This window comes from Globicephala melas, chromosome 12, assembly GCF_963455315.2.
Source record: "Globicephala melas chromosome 12, mGloMel1.2, whole genome shotgun sequence".
Lineage (NCBI taxonomy): Eukaryota > Metazoa > Chordata > Mammalia > Artiodactyla > Delphinidae > Globicephala > Globicephala melas.
The window spans coordinates 1,359,862-1,372,682 of NC_083325.1; the positions used below are offsets into that span (position 1 = coordinate 1,359,862).

At 39.1% G+C, this 12,821-nt stretch overlaps 1 protein-coding gene across 1 annotated transcript in view; it reads right to left on the minus strand.

Annotated features, from left to right (window-relative positions):
• LOC115846364 (E3 SUMO-protein ligase RanBP2) overlaps nt 1–12,821 on the minus strand; it is a 53,331-nt gene that overhangs the window by 33,010 nt on the left and 7,500 nt on the right. Inside the window, exons 5-9 of the mRNA XM_030845032.3 lie at nt 8,993–9,223; nt 8,511–8,656; nt 6,768–6,960; nt 2,830–2,917; nt 727–936 (exon numbers count right to left, since the gene is read on the minus strand). Of these exons, the coding sequence (XP_030700892.2) occupies nt 727–936; nt 2,830–2,917; nt 6,768–6,960; nt 8,511–8,656; nt 8,993–9,223 (868 nt within the window). The remainder of the gene's footprint in view (nt 1–726; nt 937–2,829; nt 2,918–6,767; nt 6,961–8,510; nt 8,657–8,992; nt 9,224–12,821) is intronic.

Here is a 12,821-nt window from a genome sequence, read left to right on the forward strand (position 1 = left end):
TCAATAGAACAAAATCTACTGACAGAGGTAAAATAAAGAATAGCCACCAGTAAGAAATCTTGAAACAACAGATTTTCCTTTCAGTGAAGAAATATTAAAACAATGGGATACCACTACATTAGTCCATTAGGATAATAAATAGATCTTTTCCTCTACAAGAAATTCAATACTAAGAAAGTTATGGGCTTCGGAAAGCATAAACAGGCACAAGTTTTCTTGTAATATGGCAATCTGCAAGAGACTTAAACACGCTCATCCACTTTATCCCAGTAATTCTGTTTTTAGGAATCTCTACGGGATAACTGAAATGGAGGCACTTTATAGTAAAGTTTTCATCAGCATTTTAATATAAGTGAAAAAACTGGAAACATCTTCAATACCCAACAATAAAAAGTGGCAAACAAATTATGGCTACTTCACTAAAAAGATCATATTGCCACTAAAAGTGATAGTTAGAGAGACAGGATGAGAAAGAATTCATGAGACTAATCATGTGTACAGTATAAACAACTATTTACAAGAAAAACATATGCCACCACTACAGCTACCCCAACCCCTCATACTACCCCAACCCTTCAAAAAACTTGCAAGGAATATAGGAAAATATTAAGTCATTATTTCTGGGTAATGAGATTATGGGCAATTTATTCCCCTTGTTGCTATTATTTGTCTCCTAGTATAAAAGGATTAAAATGCAAAATGTTTCCTTAGAAAGATACAACTTACCAACATCATATCGAGCCAAATCCTCAGGATCTGGTGCTCGTACATCAAGGTTTCCAATATCATCGCTACCAAGGAAAGATCTATCCTTAGGTGACTGACTAGAAAACAGAGCATCATATACAGCAGACTGCCCACTTTCATTGGCAAAGGATTCTACAACCTCTTTTAAAAAGTCTTGCTTGTCACGACTTAAGTTTAGCAGCATATGCCCTGAAAAACAAATTATTTCCATCATTTAAAAAATAGATTGTTTTTATTCATCTCTCTCAATAGTTTCATTCACATACCCTAAGGGGAAATAACATGACTATCTCAGACCCAGCCCTCCAGCCCAACAACCACAGCTGGACCCAAAAGGGTGCTGATGTGAAAAATGAATAGACTACAGTGTAACAGTATCTGTATCTACGTACTAGAATAAAAGGAAAGAAAAAAATGTGTGCGAAAAATACCAAAAGGATTTCCATTTTAGATGGAAAAGTGTGGGATTCAAGTGGCCACAGGAGAACAGGACCAAGCTCAAATTTTCTGACCTGATAAACCTAACTTCTAAACCTGGCTGGTCAGAATCATCCTTTAAAAAGCTTAAAAATTTTCTTTTTTTATTTCCAGGCCCCACTCCCAGAGATTCTGATTCCACAGATTTGGGGTGAAGAATCTATTTTAAAAAACGCTCCTTGGATGAAGTTCTAGGTCACATTACAACATGGATGCACCTTGAAAACACTATGCTAAGTGAAAGAAGACAGTTACCCAAAGACCACATTTTGTATGATTCAATTTATATGAACTGTCCAGCACAGAGAGATATAAAGAGGCAGAAAATTAGTGGTTGCCTAGGACGAGGGGGTCTGGAGGAATGAGGAGTGACTGCTAACGGGTACGAGGTTTCTTTATGAGGTGATGAAAATATCCTAAAATGAAAACTGCTTCTTACAGAAACATTTCCCCATGGAGTCTTCAGTTCACTGCTTGATTCACTGCCTGCGTGAACACCTGCAAGTTTCTGCCTTAACAAAGCCAGATAGTCTGTAACAGACCTTTAGGATCCATCCCAAATAGTCAAAACTGGGAATAAATCTAAAAATTCCAAGAGCCTAACAGAATGTGAATATATACCTTCTATCTCTGTTACTATGATGTCAGTTCCTTAAGAGAGAGATCCAGAACTTTTTCATCTTTATATCCCCCATAGTAATGTCTTAAGCAACTGATGAGTAACTTATTCTTAGTTTAGGAAGTGCTTTAAAATATTCTGGATGGAGGGACTTCCCTGGTGGCGCAGTGGCTGAGAATCCGCCTGCCAACGCAGGGGACAAGGGTTCGATCCCAGGTCTGGGAAGATCCCACATGCCGCGGAGCAACTAAGCCTGTGTGCCACAACTACTGAAGCCCACGCGCTCTAGGGCCCGCATGCCACAACTACTGAGACGGTGCGCTGCAACTCCTGAAGCCCATGCGCCTAGAGCCCATGCTCCGCAACAAGAGAAGCCACCGCAATGAGAAGCCCATGCACCACGACGAAGAGTAGCCCCCGCCTGCCACAACTAGAGAAAGCAAAAAATAAAATAAACATAAAAAAAATTTTTTTTTAAAAAAGGAAAAAAAGGGCTTCCCTGGTGGCGCAGTGGTTGAGAGTCCGCCTGCCGATGCAGGGGACGTGGGTTTGTGCCCCGGTCCAGGAAGATCCTACATGCTGCAGAGCGGCTAGGCCTGTGAGCCATGGCCACTGAGCCTGCGCTTCCGGAGCCTGTGCTCCGCAACAGGAGAGGCCACAACAGTGAGAGGCCCGTGTACCGCAAAAAAATAAATAAATAAATTTTAAAAAAATATTCTGGATGGAGGCTCTAGCAGCTAGATTAAGGGGGGGGAGGGGGGTAAGCAGTTTCTCTACCCGGGAGCAAACAATATTTGTTCCTTTTGAAGAATATACAATTTCTTATCATTCTTTCTGTATCTCGCTCCCTAATCCAATATGGCAAAGAGAAACAAATGATTATGACAAATTATCTCCTGGACAGAGAGAAGATACTATCATAAGATGTGCCCAAACAGAAATTTTCTTTTCTTTTTAAAATAAAATCAGTTAAACATTACTATTACCTGATTGGCTCAGACGATCACAGGCCATCATTTCCAGTAGATTTTGTCCAGCTTCTCCTTTTATAAATTTAATCTTTGGTCTTGGAACCTGATCATTTTAGAATCAAAAATCTTAATTTAGTGATACTCACATTTTTAATAGTAAGATGTTCCTTTCTATTACACTGTACTTTTTCGATAAAGAATGAGCAGTTAGCCAATGTTAAACAGAGTTGGAAATCTAACTGCAAAACACTCGGAACCAAGAAATTTAGATAATCTATAAAAGATGCCTACGAAGAGCACTTCTGAGAAATTACTTTCTACTAAAAGCACATTCAAGTTACAGCTGGGGAGTACTTGGTTGGAGACCTTTTCTACCCTGCATAAACAGAATGAGAGCAGTGGAAGAGATGACAGCTCTCCATGATCTGGCGCTGGGGGGCCCATACTTGGAAATGCCACACTGTGGACAGCACATTTCCAGAGAATAATCTGAGATACCACTGGGATAACTGGGACAACCAAGAGAGTAAAAGGGCTCCAAGCCATATCCTATGAAGAAGAGCTGGAACAATTATGAATAAACAGAATGGTGAAAAGACGACAGCTGCGTTCAGATATTAGGAAAAGTATCTTGTAAAAGAAGGGCTAGACTTTTTAATAGCACTAAAAGGAAAAACCACCACCAATGGGTAGCAGCTTGAGAAATATTTTTACTCCATATAAGGAAGCACCAAGAACCAAATTATCCAAAAACGCAACAGGCTATCTTGAAAAGCAGCAAATGTCCATCACTGAAAATGTTCACTTCCAGAAAACGAACACTTACTGGAGATATCCTAAAACTTAACTATATGGATGGTGGGTGTCTAACTGCTGTTAAACCTCTAATGACTTTCTTAAATTGGTAGTGGGAGTATTTGATACAACCTCTGTGAGGCTAGAAATTTGGCAATAGCTCTAAAACTTATAAATGCATAGATACACTTTGATCCTGCCATTCTTCTCTCAAGAATTTATTCCACCCGCAAATTTTCACATGTGAAATGGCATAAATTACTCGTTGCAGAATTATTTTGAAGAAGCATAACAAAAAAGTAAAACCTGGTATCTTGGTTTTAGGGCACTGGTTTAAAGAAACCCAATCTATGGTACATCCATAGAATGAAATAACATGCAAACGTCAGAACAAATGAGGGTGCTGTACTCATGCTATGTTTTCTGGGCTGATATGGAAATATCACCAAGATATATTTCATGGAAATAAAGCAAAATAAATAGAATGTACAGAATTTCTTCTTTCTGTATTTTCTAAGAGTGTGTGTGCATAAAACATTTCTTGAAGAAGTCATAAGAAACGACATTAGTTCCTCCAGGGAAGAGAAGTAAATGACTAAGGAACAGACACAGGAAGGAGTTTTCACTGTATATTCTTACATGCCACTACAATATGAAACCATGTGAATATAACCACCTTTCCAAAGATAATTTTTCAAAATAAATATATTACTTATGAACCTAAAAACTTCTGATTTTGAATTTTAGAAACATTTGTTTGACCTATGCTTTTACCCAGAAGTTTTTTAAGCATGAAGCCAAACTTAGTCATCTATAGATAGATGTTGAAGACCACAGAAAATAAGAAACAAAATGTGACATAATTCTTTTTGCTTTCAAACTGACCTCAATTCATAACACTGGCACCTTTTCCAGAACTACTCAACCACTATCATTTGGGACTAGTAAATTAGTTATGCATGTACTCAGTCACATCATCTCAAATCAACATTTCCTCATCTTAATTAAAAGGTTTCAAAAGACGGAATTCCCTGGCAGTCCAGTGGTTAGGACTCGGCGCTTTCACTGCCGAGGACCCCAGTTCAATCCCTGGACAGGGAACCAAGATCCCGCAAGCTGCACAGTGCGGCCAAAAAAAGGTTTCAAGAGAGAATTTGCTTAACTAGCTGAAACACAGACACGCAGATCTTCAACTTAGGATGGGGTTATGCCCCAATAAACCCGTAAGTTGAAAATATCCTAAGTTGAAATGTATTTAATACACCTGACCTACCTTCAACGTGCTCGGAGCACTTACATCAGCCTACAGTCGGGCAAACTCATCTAACGCAAAAAGCCCATTTATTGTAAAGTGCTCAATATCTCATGTGATTGAATACTGTACTAAAAATGAAAAGCAGGACTGTTCCTGTCTGGGTACAGATGGCTGTAAGTCTTCATGGTTGTGTGACAGATGGGGGGTGCAGCCTGCTGCCACTGCCCAGCGTCACAGGAGAGTATGTACCACGTATCGCCAGCCCAGGAAAAGATCAACATTCAAAGTACAGTTTCTACTGAATGTGCAGCACTTTCACACCGTTGTAAATTTGAAAATCTATAAGTCGGACAATCGTAAGTGGGGGACTACCTGGACTCACTAGAACTACAGCAGTCCCCTAAGCAAGGGTCTGAAAACCCTACCATTAAAAAAGTTAGCCTCACGCAATCAATTAAGAGGGAGATTTAGTTTTTACTATTTAAAAAGGTCAAAGTTTAATACAATAAACTAATGAATACAATAAAAAAGAAACAGACTCACAGATATATAAAACAAACTAGTGGTTACCAGTGGGGAGAGGGAAGGAGGGAGGGGCAAGGTATTGGTGGGGAGTTAAGAGGTGCAAACTATTATGTATAAAATAAGCTACAAGGATATACTGTACAACACAGGGAATACAGCCAATATTTTACAATAACTATAAATGGAGTATAATCTTTAAAAATGGTGACTCACTATATTATATACCTGTAACTTACTCAATACTGTACATCAACTATGCTTCAATTTTAAAAAGGCCAATGTTTAGGATGGCTGACTGTGTGTTAACTTAAAAATACACATTTTTTAAAAATTTAATACATTTTAGTTTCCATTAAAAATAAGAGAATTGTCAGCTACTTGAGGATTCTATAAAAATATTAATCATAAGTACCTTTTAGTGCTTATATAAATTAGCAAACTTCATTAACTTCACTAATTTTCACTAAAATATATTCCTTATGAACCAAAATGCTTCCACTGAGCACACCATAGCACTGTGGACCACATATCAACAGGTTTTTTAAAAGATCTAGGTAATATGAACTAGAAGGAGGAACATTCTCTAAAAGTAATTCTATAGTGAACCCCTTTTTCTTTCTCTCAGGCAAAAGATTATTCTCCAAAGCTAACAATAATTTTTACAAGCTGGGCTTAATTCATTTTTTGGAAGACTGCTCATTTCTTTTCACTTCAGAATTACTAGAAGCTCACTAAAGAAAACATTAAAACTGCAAAAATGAATTAGGGAAGGGAAAAGAGCCAGCATCTCATCATCTAAAAATAATGGTTAATATTTTGGCGTATTTTCTTCATGTCATGTTCTATGTATAAAGAAGTTTCACGTTTCCAAAGATAAGTAAGTATACTGCTATACATTAAATATACTATTAATGTTGTATACATATCACATACGCATGTTTTCAATTAACATGTTGAAATGCGGGTGGTAAACACATTCTTCGATCATAGCTTACGCAACCATACCCCAAAATTTACTTACTTAGTTTTTCGTCCAAGTTATGCCTATCTTTTTGAATCAAGTTTTATCCATACTTGAGACTATTTCCATACTACAGGTTCCCAGAAATGGCAAAGTAAAAAGATCAAATTCTTCAAATTGATCTCCCAAAAAGCCATAGCAATGCCAACTGCCACCAGCAATGCATCAATGTACCTGTTTCACCAGCCTCACCAGTATTGTATAAATCTTGTTACTCTTCACCCATCAAAGTAACTATTTCATTTTAATTTTACATATTTACCCATATTTTCATTACGGACCAGGACACACCTCCATGTGAAATACAATAAAGTCTCACTGAAATGTCAACTGCATGCAAAACTGGGAGTGGATTACCTGAAAGGCTATGAGATAGCACAATGCAGCCAGCTCAGAGAGCGCTCGCCACTGCACGTCACTATGCTGACCCATCTTCAAAAGCAGAGAACCAGCATGCATGTAGAAATGTCCTCTCACTTCGAAGAAAGTAGCTGAGAGTTCATCATTTCCACCCACACAAGATTTCACAGACTGAAGAGCACTATCAAAACTGTAATATTAAAGTATTAAACACACATTAAACTACTGCATTGTAAATAATCAGTTTCATTATTTAATTCAAAATAAAATAAAACTATTTCAAGCTTCATCTTCCACATTCTAACTCTTAATAATCCATATTGTTTTATGAATTATAAATCATCTAGCGCTTATTGTTATTCCACACACTTCCTATACTTCAAGCTTAACCTCTAGAATGTCTTATTCCAAAACATCTTCTCCATCATATGGTTTTGTTATTTAATTCAAAGTTGAAATTTCTCAAATTAAACATGCCATTTTCAAATTATAATAACTAAAATATGTGCATTATCAATACCATAACTGCTCTTCTTACTATACACATAACTAGAGATAAATAAATTATATTTCTCACTATTATTTGTAATCTATGTATTAATGCTTTTGAATCCCCCCCGCCCCACCCCCAGTCCCTGGTGCCAAAAGGGTTGGGGACCACTGCCCTAGAGGGTCTTAACACCCCTCCTAGGGATCCATGAAGTTAAAATTATTTTTTAGTACTACTAAAAAATTGTCTCTTTCTCCTTTATTTCCTCATGTAACCAAGTTTTTAAGTATATAACCACACCAAAATCATAAAAACCTAAATATTTTCTAAAATGACCTAAAAGTTCAATTTAGTTTTTTTTGGATACTCCCTTACCCTACCCATGTTAAGACACTACGTACTTCCTCAAGAAAACTAACTCTACACTTCAGTGAAAAGAATTACTTTTCAGACAAATGGAGAGTGTAATAAACCAGGGAATGTCAAACTTTTCCTATAAAGGGCCACGTACTAATGTGGCTTTGCAGGCACACCACCTCTGTCACAAGTGCTCAGCTCTACCACTGCAGTGTGTAAGCAGCCATAGATAACACATAACAACGAGCATGGCTGTGGCCAGGAAAACTTTATTCATACAATCAGGCTGTAAGCCTTGTTTGGCCCACAAGCTCTAGTCAACCCCTGCTCTAAACTAACACACAAATCCAAGTGATGTTTCTGTTCAGCGGAATTTATTTTAATCAAGTGGAGATACTGGTCCTCAAAATTAAAACGTGGAAAACAGAAAAACCATGTATTATATTTTAGTTATCTTGTTGCTAAGCTAAAACATTGCTTTCTGAAATATCAGTCACGTTAACAGCTTATACTAGAATATCTGACAAGAAGTTTATTCTCTGATTTTCAATCAAGATTGTATCATTTTTTTTGAAACAAAATATGGAACAGCAGTTAGAACATTCATTTTCAGGCTCAACTCTTTACTAAGTATGCCAAAACTAAATATTTAAATATAATTTAATAAAGCCTAAGCAGTAATACAGTTCTCTAGAAATCAAAGTCACACAAAACCAATTACAATATCCCCACAAAAGAAGATTCCTTCTAAGTAGTTCATTATGTTAACTATTACCTCTGGATATATTACAGAAAAAATAATGCTATTAAGATGTTTAGACCAATGAACAGAATTACCACAAACAGAAAATCTGTAGCTGACACCGAAGTACTCTCTCCGTAGGTCAACATACCTCTCCAACAATTCCCTGCTCTCGTGCACATCTCTCGTGGACAGCGTGAGAAGCATAAGGTTAGCATAGGCTAGAAGTAAGTCCTGATTGGTTGCTCGCCAGTTACTTTTATCAGACTCCAAACACTGTGAAGATTCCAGGTATTCCTATTTTGCAAAAAGAACTCCAAGTTACAAAACTTTATCATGTGTTACAAAACTGAGTGCTTTATGCCTACAAATTCCTTTGCCCATTCCTATGCTGTAAAACCATGTCGATTTTAAATCAGCCTATAAAAACACCAAAAAATATATAAACATATTTCTCATATTTATTTCTCCCATCCACCCATTATAAATTGAAATCATGGTAGCAAAAATCTCATTTCACAGCTGCTATACATAAATGAAAGAAATTTAGGTCTTGGAAGGCAGTGCTTAAATACAAAGGGATATAGGGTAACTGTCCATCAAGAAGTGTGAGACCCAACAGTTTTTACCTACCTTAAGGGTCTGTACAACACAGGAATTCCACTCTAAACTTGAACGCAAGACTATGTTTCTCTCTGCCTGGTGGCAGTGGGCCACAGCATCCTTCAGTCTACTGTTTGAGCGATACAGCTCTACTAGTCGGATGTTCATGTGCACATCATCAGGTCTTGCATAAAGTTCTGACTGAATCAAGTCGAAAAGTTTATTCCATCCATCTTCACCTTTACAATCTAAAAGCTGTTCCTATTTTTAAAGAACCGTTAATTAGAGAAACATCTGTGCAACTTTAAACACATCATGGCTCCTATGAGCATCATCCCACTGTGTCTGGCTTTAGTAAAGTCCCACTCTACCTACCTCATTAGCCCCTCAGAGTCACTTCCAGCCCAGAAGCTAAACCTCAAGAAATGTACGTGGGGAGAAACACCTGGGATGACACAGCAGCAGTGGCTGCCCATGCTCACCTCAGAGTGTGCCAGGACGACCGGCCTGCGTCCCTGCACACTCCGGTCACTACCAGACGCCTAGCCTCCCAGGAACCCTTGCACCAGGGTCCTCACCCTCAATGTGCTCTGCATCCCCCTAAGGCTGACTCATCTCTGCCCACTCTGCTCCCACTGCGGAGCTCCTACTGCTCTGCTATCTTCTCAAAGTCTTCACCTTCTGGCCTTTCTGAATGGAGTCCCATTCCAAGACAGCTGCCATCACTTCTCTGCTAGCCTACGCACAAGTAGAGGAGGTGGGGGTCTCCCAGCGTCACCACCACGTCCCTGCTCCTAACTCTGTTTTCTAAAGGACTTGCTATCCGGCTACTCCTGCCAGTCCCCCCTCATTAGCAACTGGAATAGAACCGTCTTCCTTTATCCCTAACAACTGCCACTGTCAGTGGCAACTGAGAAGTGCAAAAGACACACAATAGCCTGGGCATTCTGCTCTTTAATGACCTCATCTCCAGTGCTCCACACTCCAGCCTCAGCCATCCATTTGGCCAAATCTGTATTTTGATCAAAGCGCTCAGACCACCACACCCTCTCATTTTCCCACCTCACAGGGGCTCACATACCCTCACTGCCACATCTCTTTGCCTCTACCACCTGAAAAGCTTTCAGTACACTGACATCACTAAGTTTTAATTTTCCATGAAATACACACATACACTTTCCTTCCATGTCAAGCTGAAATGCCACAGTCCCAACATCCACAATTACTCCTTACTTATAGATGCCTTCAATTAACTCTCTCCACCTTTCCTGGAGACCCCGCCACCTGCTTCCTCTGCGCCCATACATGAACAGATGAACAAGTGAGTGTAGGGCATTCGGGAATTTGGGAAATCACAAGCAAGCTAACTGATTTACTTTCATAATCTCAAACTGCCAAACTGGTAATGCCTAGAAAAAATAAAGCCCTATTTTACTTCTAATAAACTCACTTTCTCCATTCCCTGAAGAGTTCACTTCATATTCCTCTTTCCTCCAACTCTCACTTTCAACTTATGATCACACCTCATCCCCCGCAGAGAAAATGGAAGCCATCACCCCTAAGCTCCACTCGACCTTCCTGCACTCACCTCCCCACCCCGCCACCTCGCAGACCATGCTCGCCATTAGTGCCCTTTCTCCCTCACCAAGCTCTCTCCTCCTGGATCAGTTCCGTAACTTACACTTGGTGTGTCTATAACTGCAAAAAAGCCCTAGACTTCAATTATATGTTTAAAAATAAATAAGTAAAAAATCAACACCATTATGGATGCTTTTCAAAAATTCTACTCTCGGGACTTCCCTGGTGGCGCAGTAGTTAGGACTCCACGCTCCCAATGCAGGGGGCCCAGGTTTGATCCCTGGTCAGGGAACTAGATCCCACATGCATGCTGCAACTAAGAGTTCGCATGCCACAACTAAGGAGCCGGCAAGCTGCAACTAAAGGAGCCTGCCAGCCACAACTAAGGAGCCCATAAGCCGCAACTAAGACCCGGTGCAACCAAATAAGCAAATAAATAAGTATTAAAAAACAAAAATTCTGCTCCCATACCCAAGAGAAAATGCCCTCTCATTAATAATATTGAGTAGTTTTGTTCATTAAAGAAATGTCAAAAAGCTATTTACTGTAAGTCAGCCTTAAATTTTAGGAGAAATAGAATTACTTTGCTAGATAGCTACAAATCTCATGGATTTCTATCCAAAAGATGGGGGGGGAATCGACATAAGATTTAGTTTTAGACAACACTGTCTTTAAAGAGTCATTAAAGGGAATCAGGATGCTTTAGAAACATTTAACTTTGGTTATACTGCAAGAAAAATAATCCCCTCCCATTTATACATGGTCCATAATGTCACAACGGAATGGATTGTCATGGCCAATAAGGAAATTATGTTTGAGGCATAAAACAAAGATAATAAGGTAAAGAAATCTACACACTGAAACCTAACATTTTAGATTAATTTTGTTTGTTTGTTTTTGCAGCATGCGGGCCTCTCACTGTTGGGGCCTCTGCTGTTGCGGAGCACAGGCTCAGCGGCCATGGCTCACAGGCCTAGTCACTCCGCGGCATGTGGGATCTTCCTGGACTGGGGCACGAACCCGTGTCCCCTGCATCGGCAGACGGACTCTCAACCACTGCGCCACCAGGGAAGCCCCTAGATTAATATTTAAAATCCAGGTGCTTATCACAGGGAGAAAAACTTAATGTTACTAGTATTTATCTCTAGGGGTTTTTAAAACACTTTTGATTTAAAAATCTGTGCACAATTGCTCATACCAGGTTTGTAATCGCTAAACATTGGAAACAACCGAAATTTCCCTCAAAAGTAAATGGTTAAACTGTGGAACACACCCATATGACAAAATACTACTCAGCAATAAAAGGAAGGAACCAACTACTGACTGATACACACAACCTGAATGGGTCTCAAGGGCACTGTACAGAATGAAAAAAGCCAACCTCAAAAGGTCACCCGATGCCTGATTCTATTTATACAACATTTTTAAATTACAAAATTATAAAGACAGAGAACAAATTCACAGTTGGCAGAAGTTAAGGACGATGGGAAGGAGAGGTGGATGTGACCACAGAAGGGCAAGCATGAAAGACGCCCTGTAGTGATGGGGCAGTTCTGTCTCTTGACTGCAGTGCTGGTTAAGCAAATTTACACACATGATGAGATGAACAAGAACTGAACACACACTGCACCAACGCCAAAATCCTGGTGTGATATTGTATTATAGTTACATTAAGAGGTAACCACTGGGGAGAGCTGGATGAAGTAAACTCAGGACCTCTCTGCACAATCTTTACAACTCCCTGAGAAAAATCTATAATTATTTCAAAATAAAAAAGTTAAAAAAATTCTATCGGAAACATGTATAAGTCGGGATGGAGGGGGTCCTGTTAAAAACAATGTACACTGGGACTTCCCTGGCGGTCCAGTGGTTAGGACTCAGCACTCTCACTGCCAGGGCCCAGGGTTCGATCCCTAGTCGGGGAACTAAGATCCTACAAGCCACCCAATATATTGGTTACAACCCAACATACACTTAAAATTCTGTTTGCCTAGTATATTTGGAAAGACTTTCTCCAGAAGAGTCACTCAGTAAACTATATTTTACTCAGTAAAGAAAAGCAAGCAGAATGAGTTAATATATTAGCAACAAGTTTCTATCATTTTTAGAAATTACCTATAATATGCTAGAGAAACTGTCTTTTAACTTTTGCTTGAAAACCTCACTATCCCATAACACAGTCCTTTCCAAATTTAGGTAACAGTTCTTTAAAAACCTTATAACTCTGAACTGCCACCCTATGGGTAATTTTCACCCAATGAAGCAAAAATTTCATATCAGA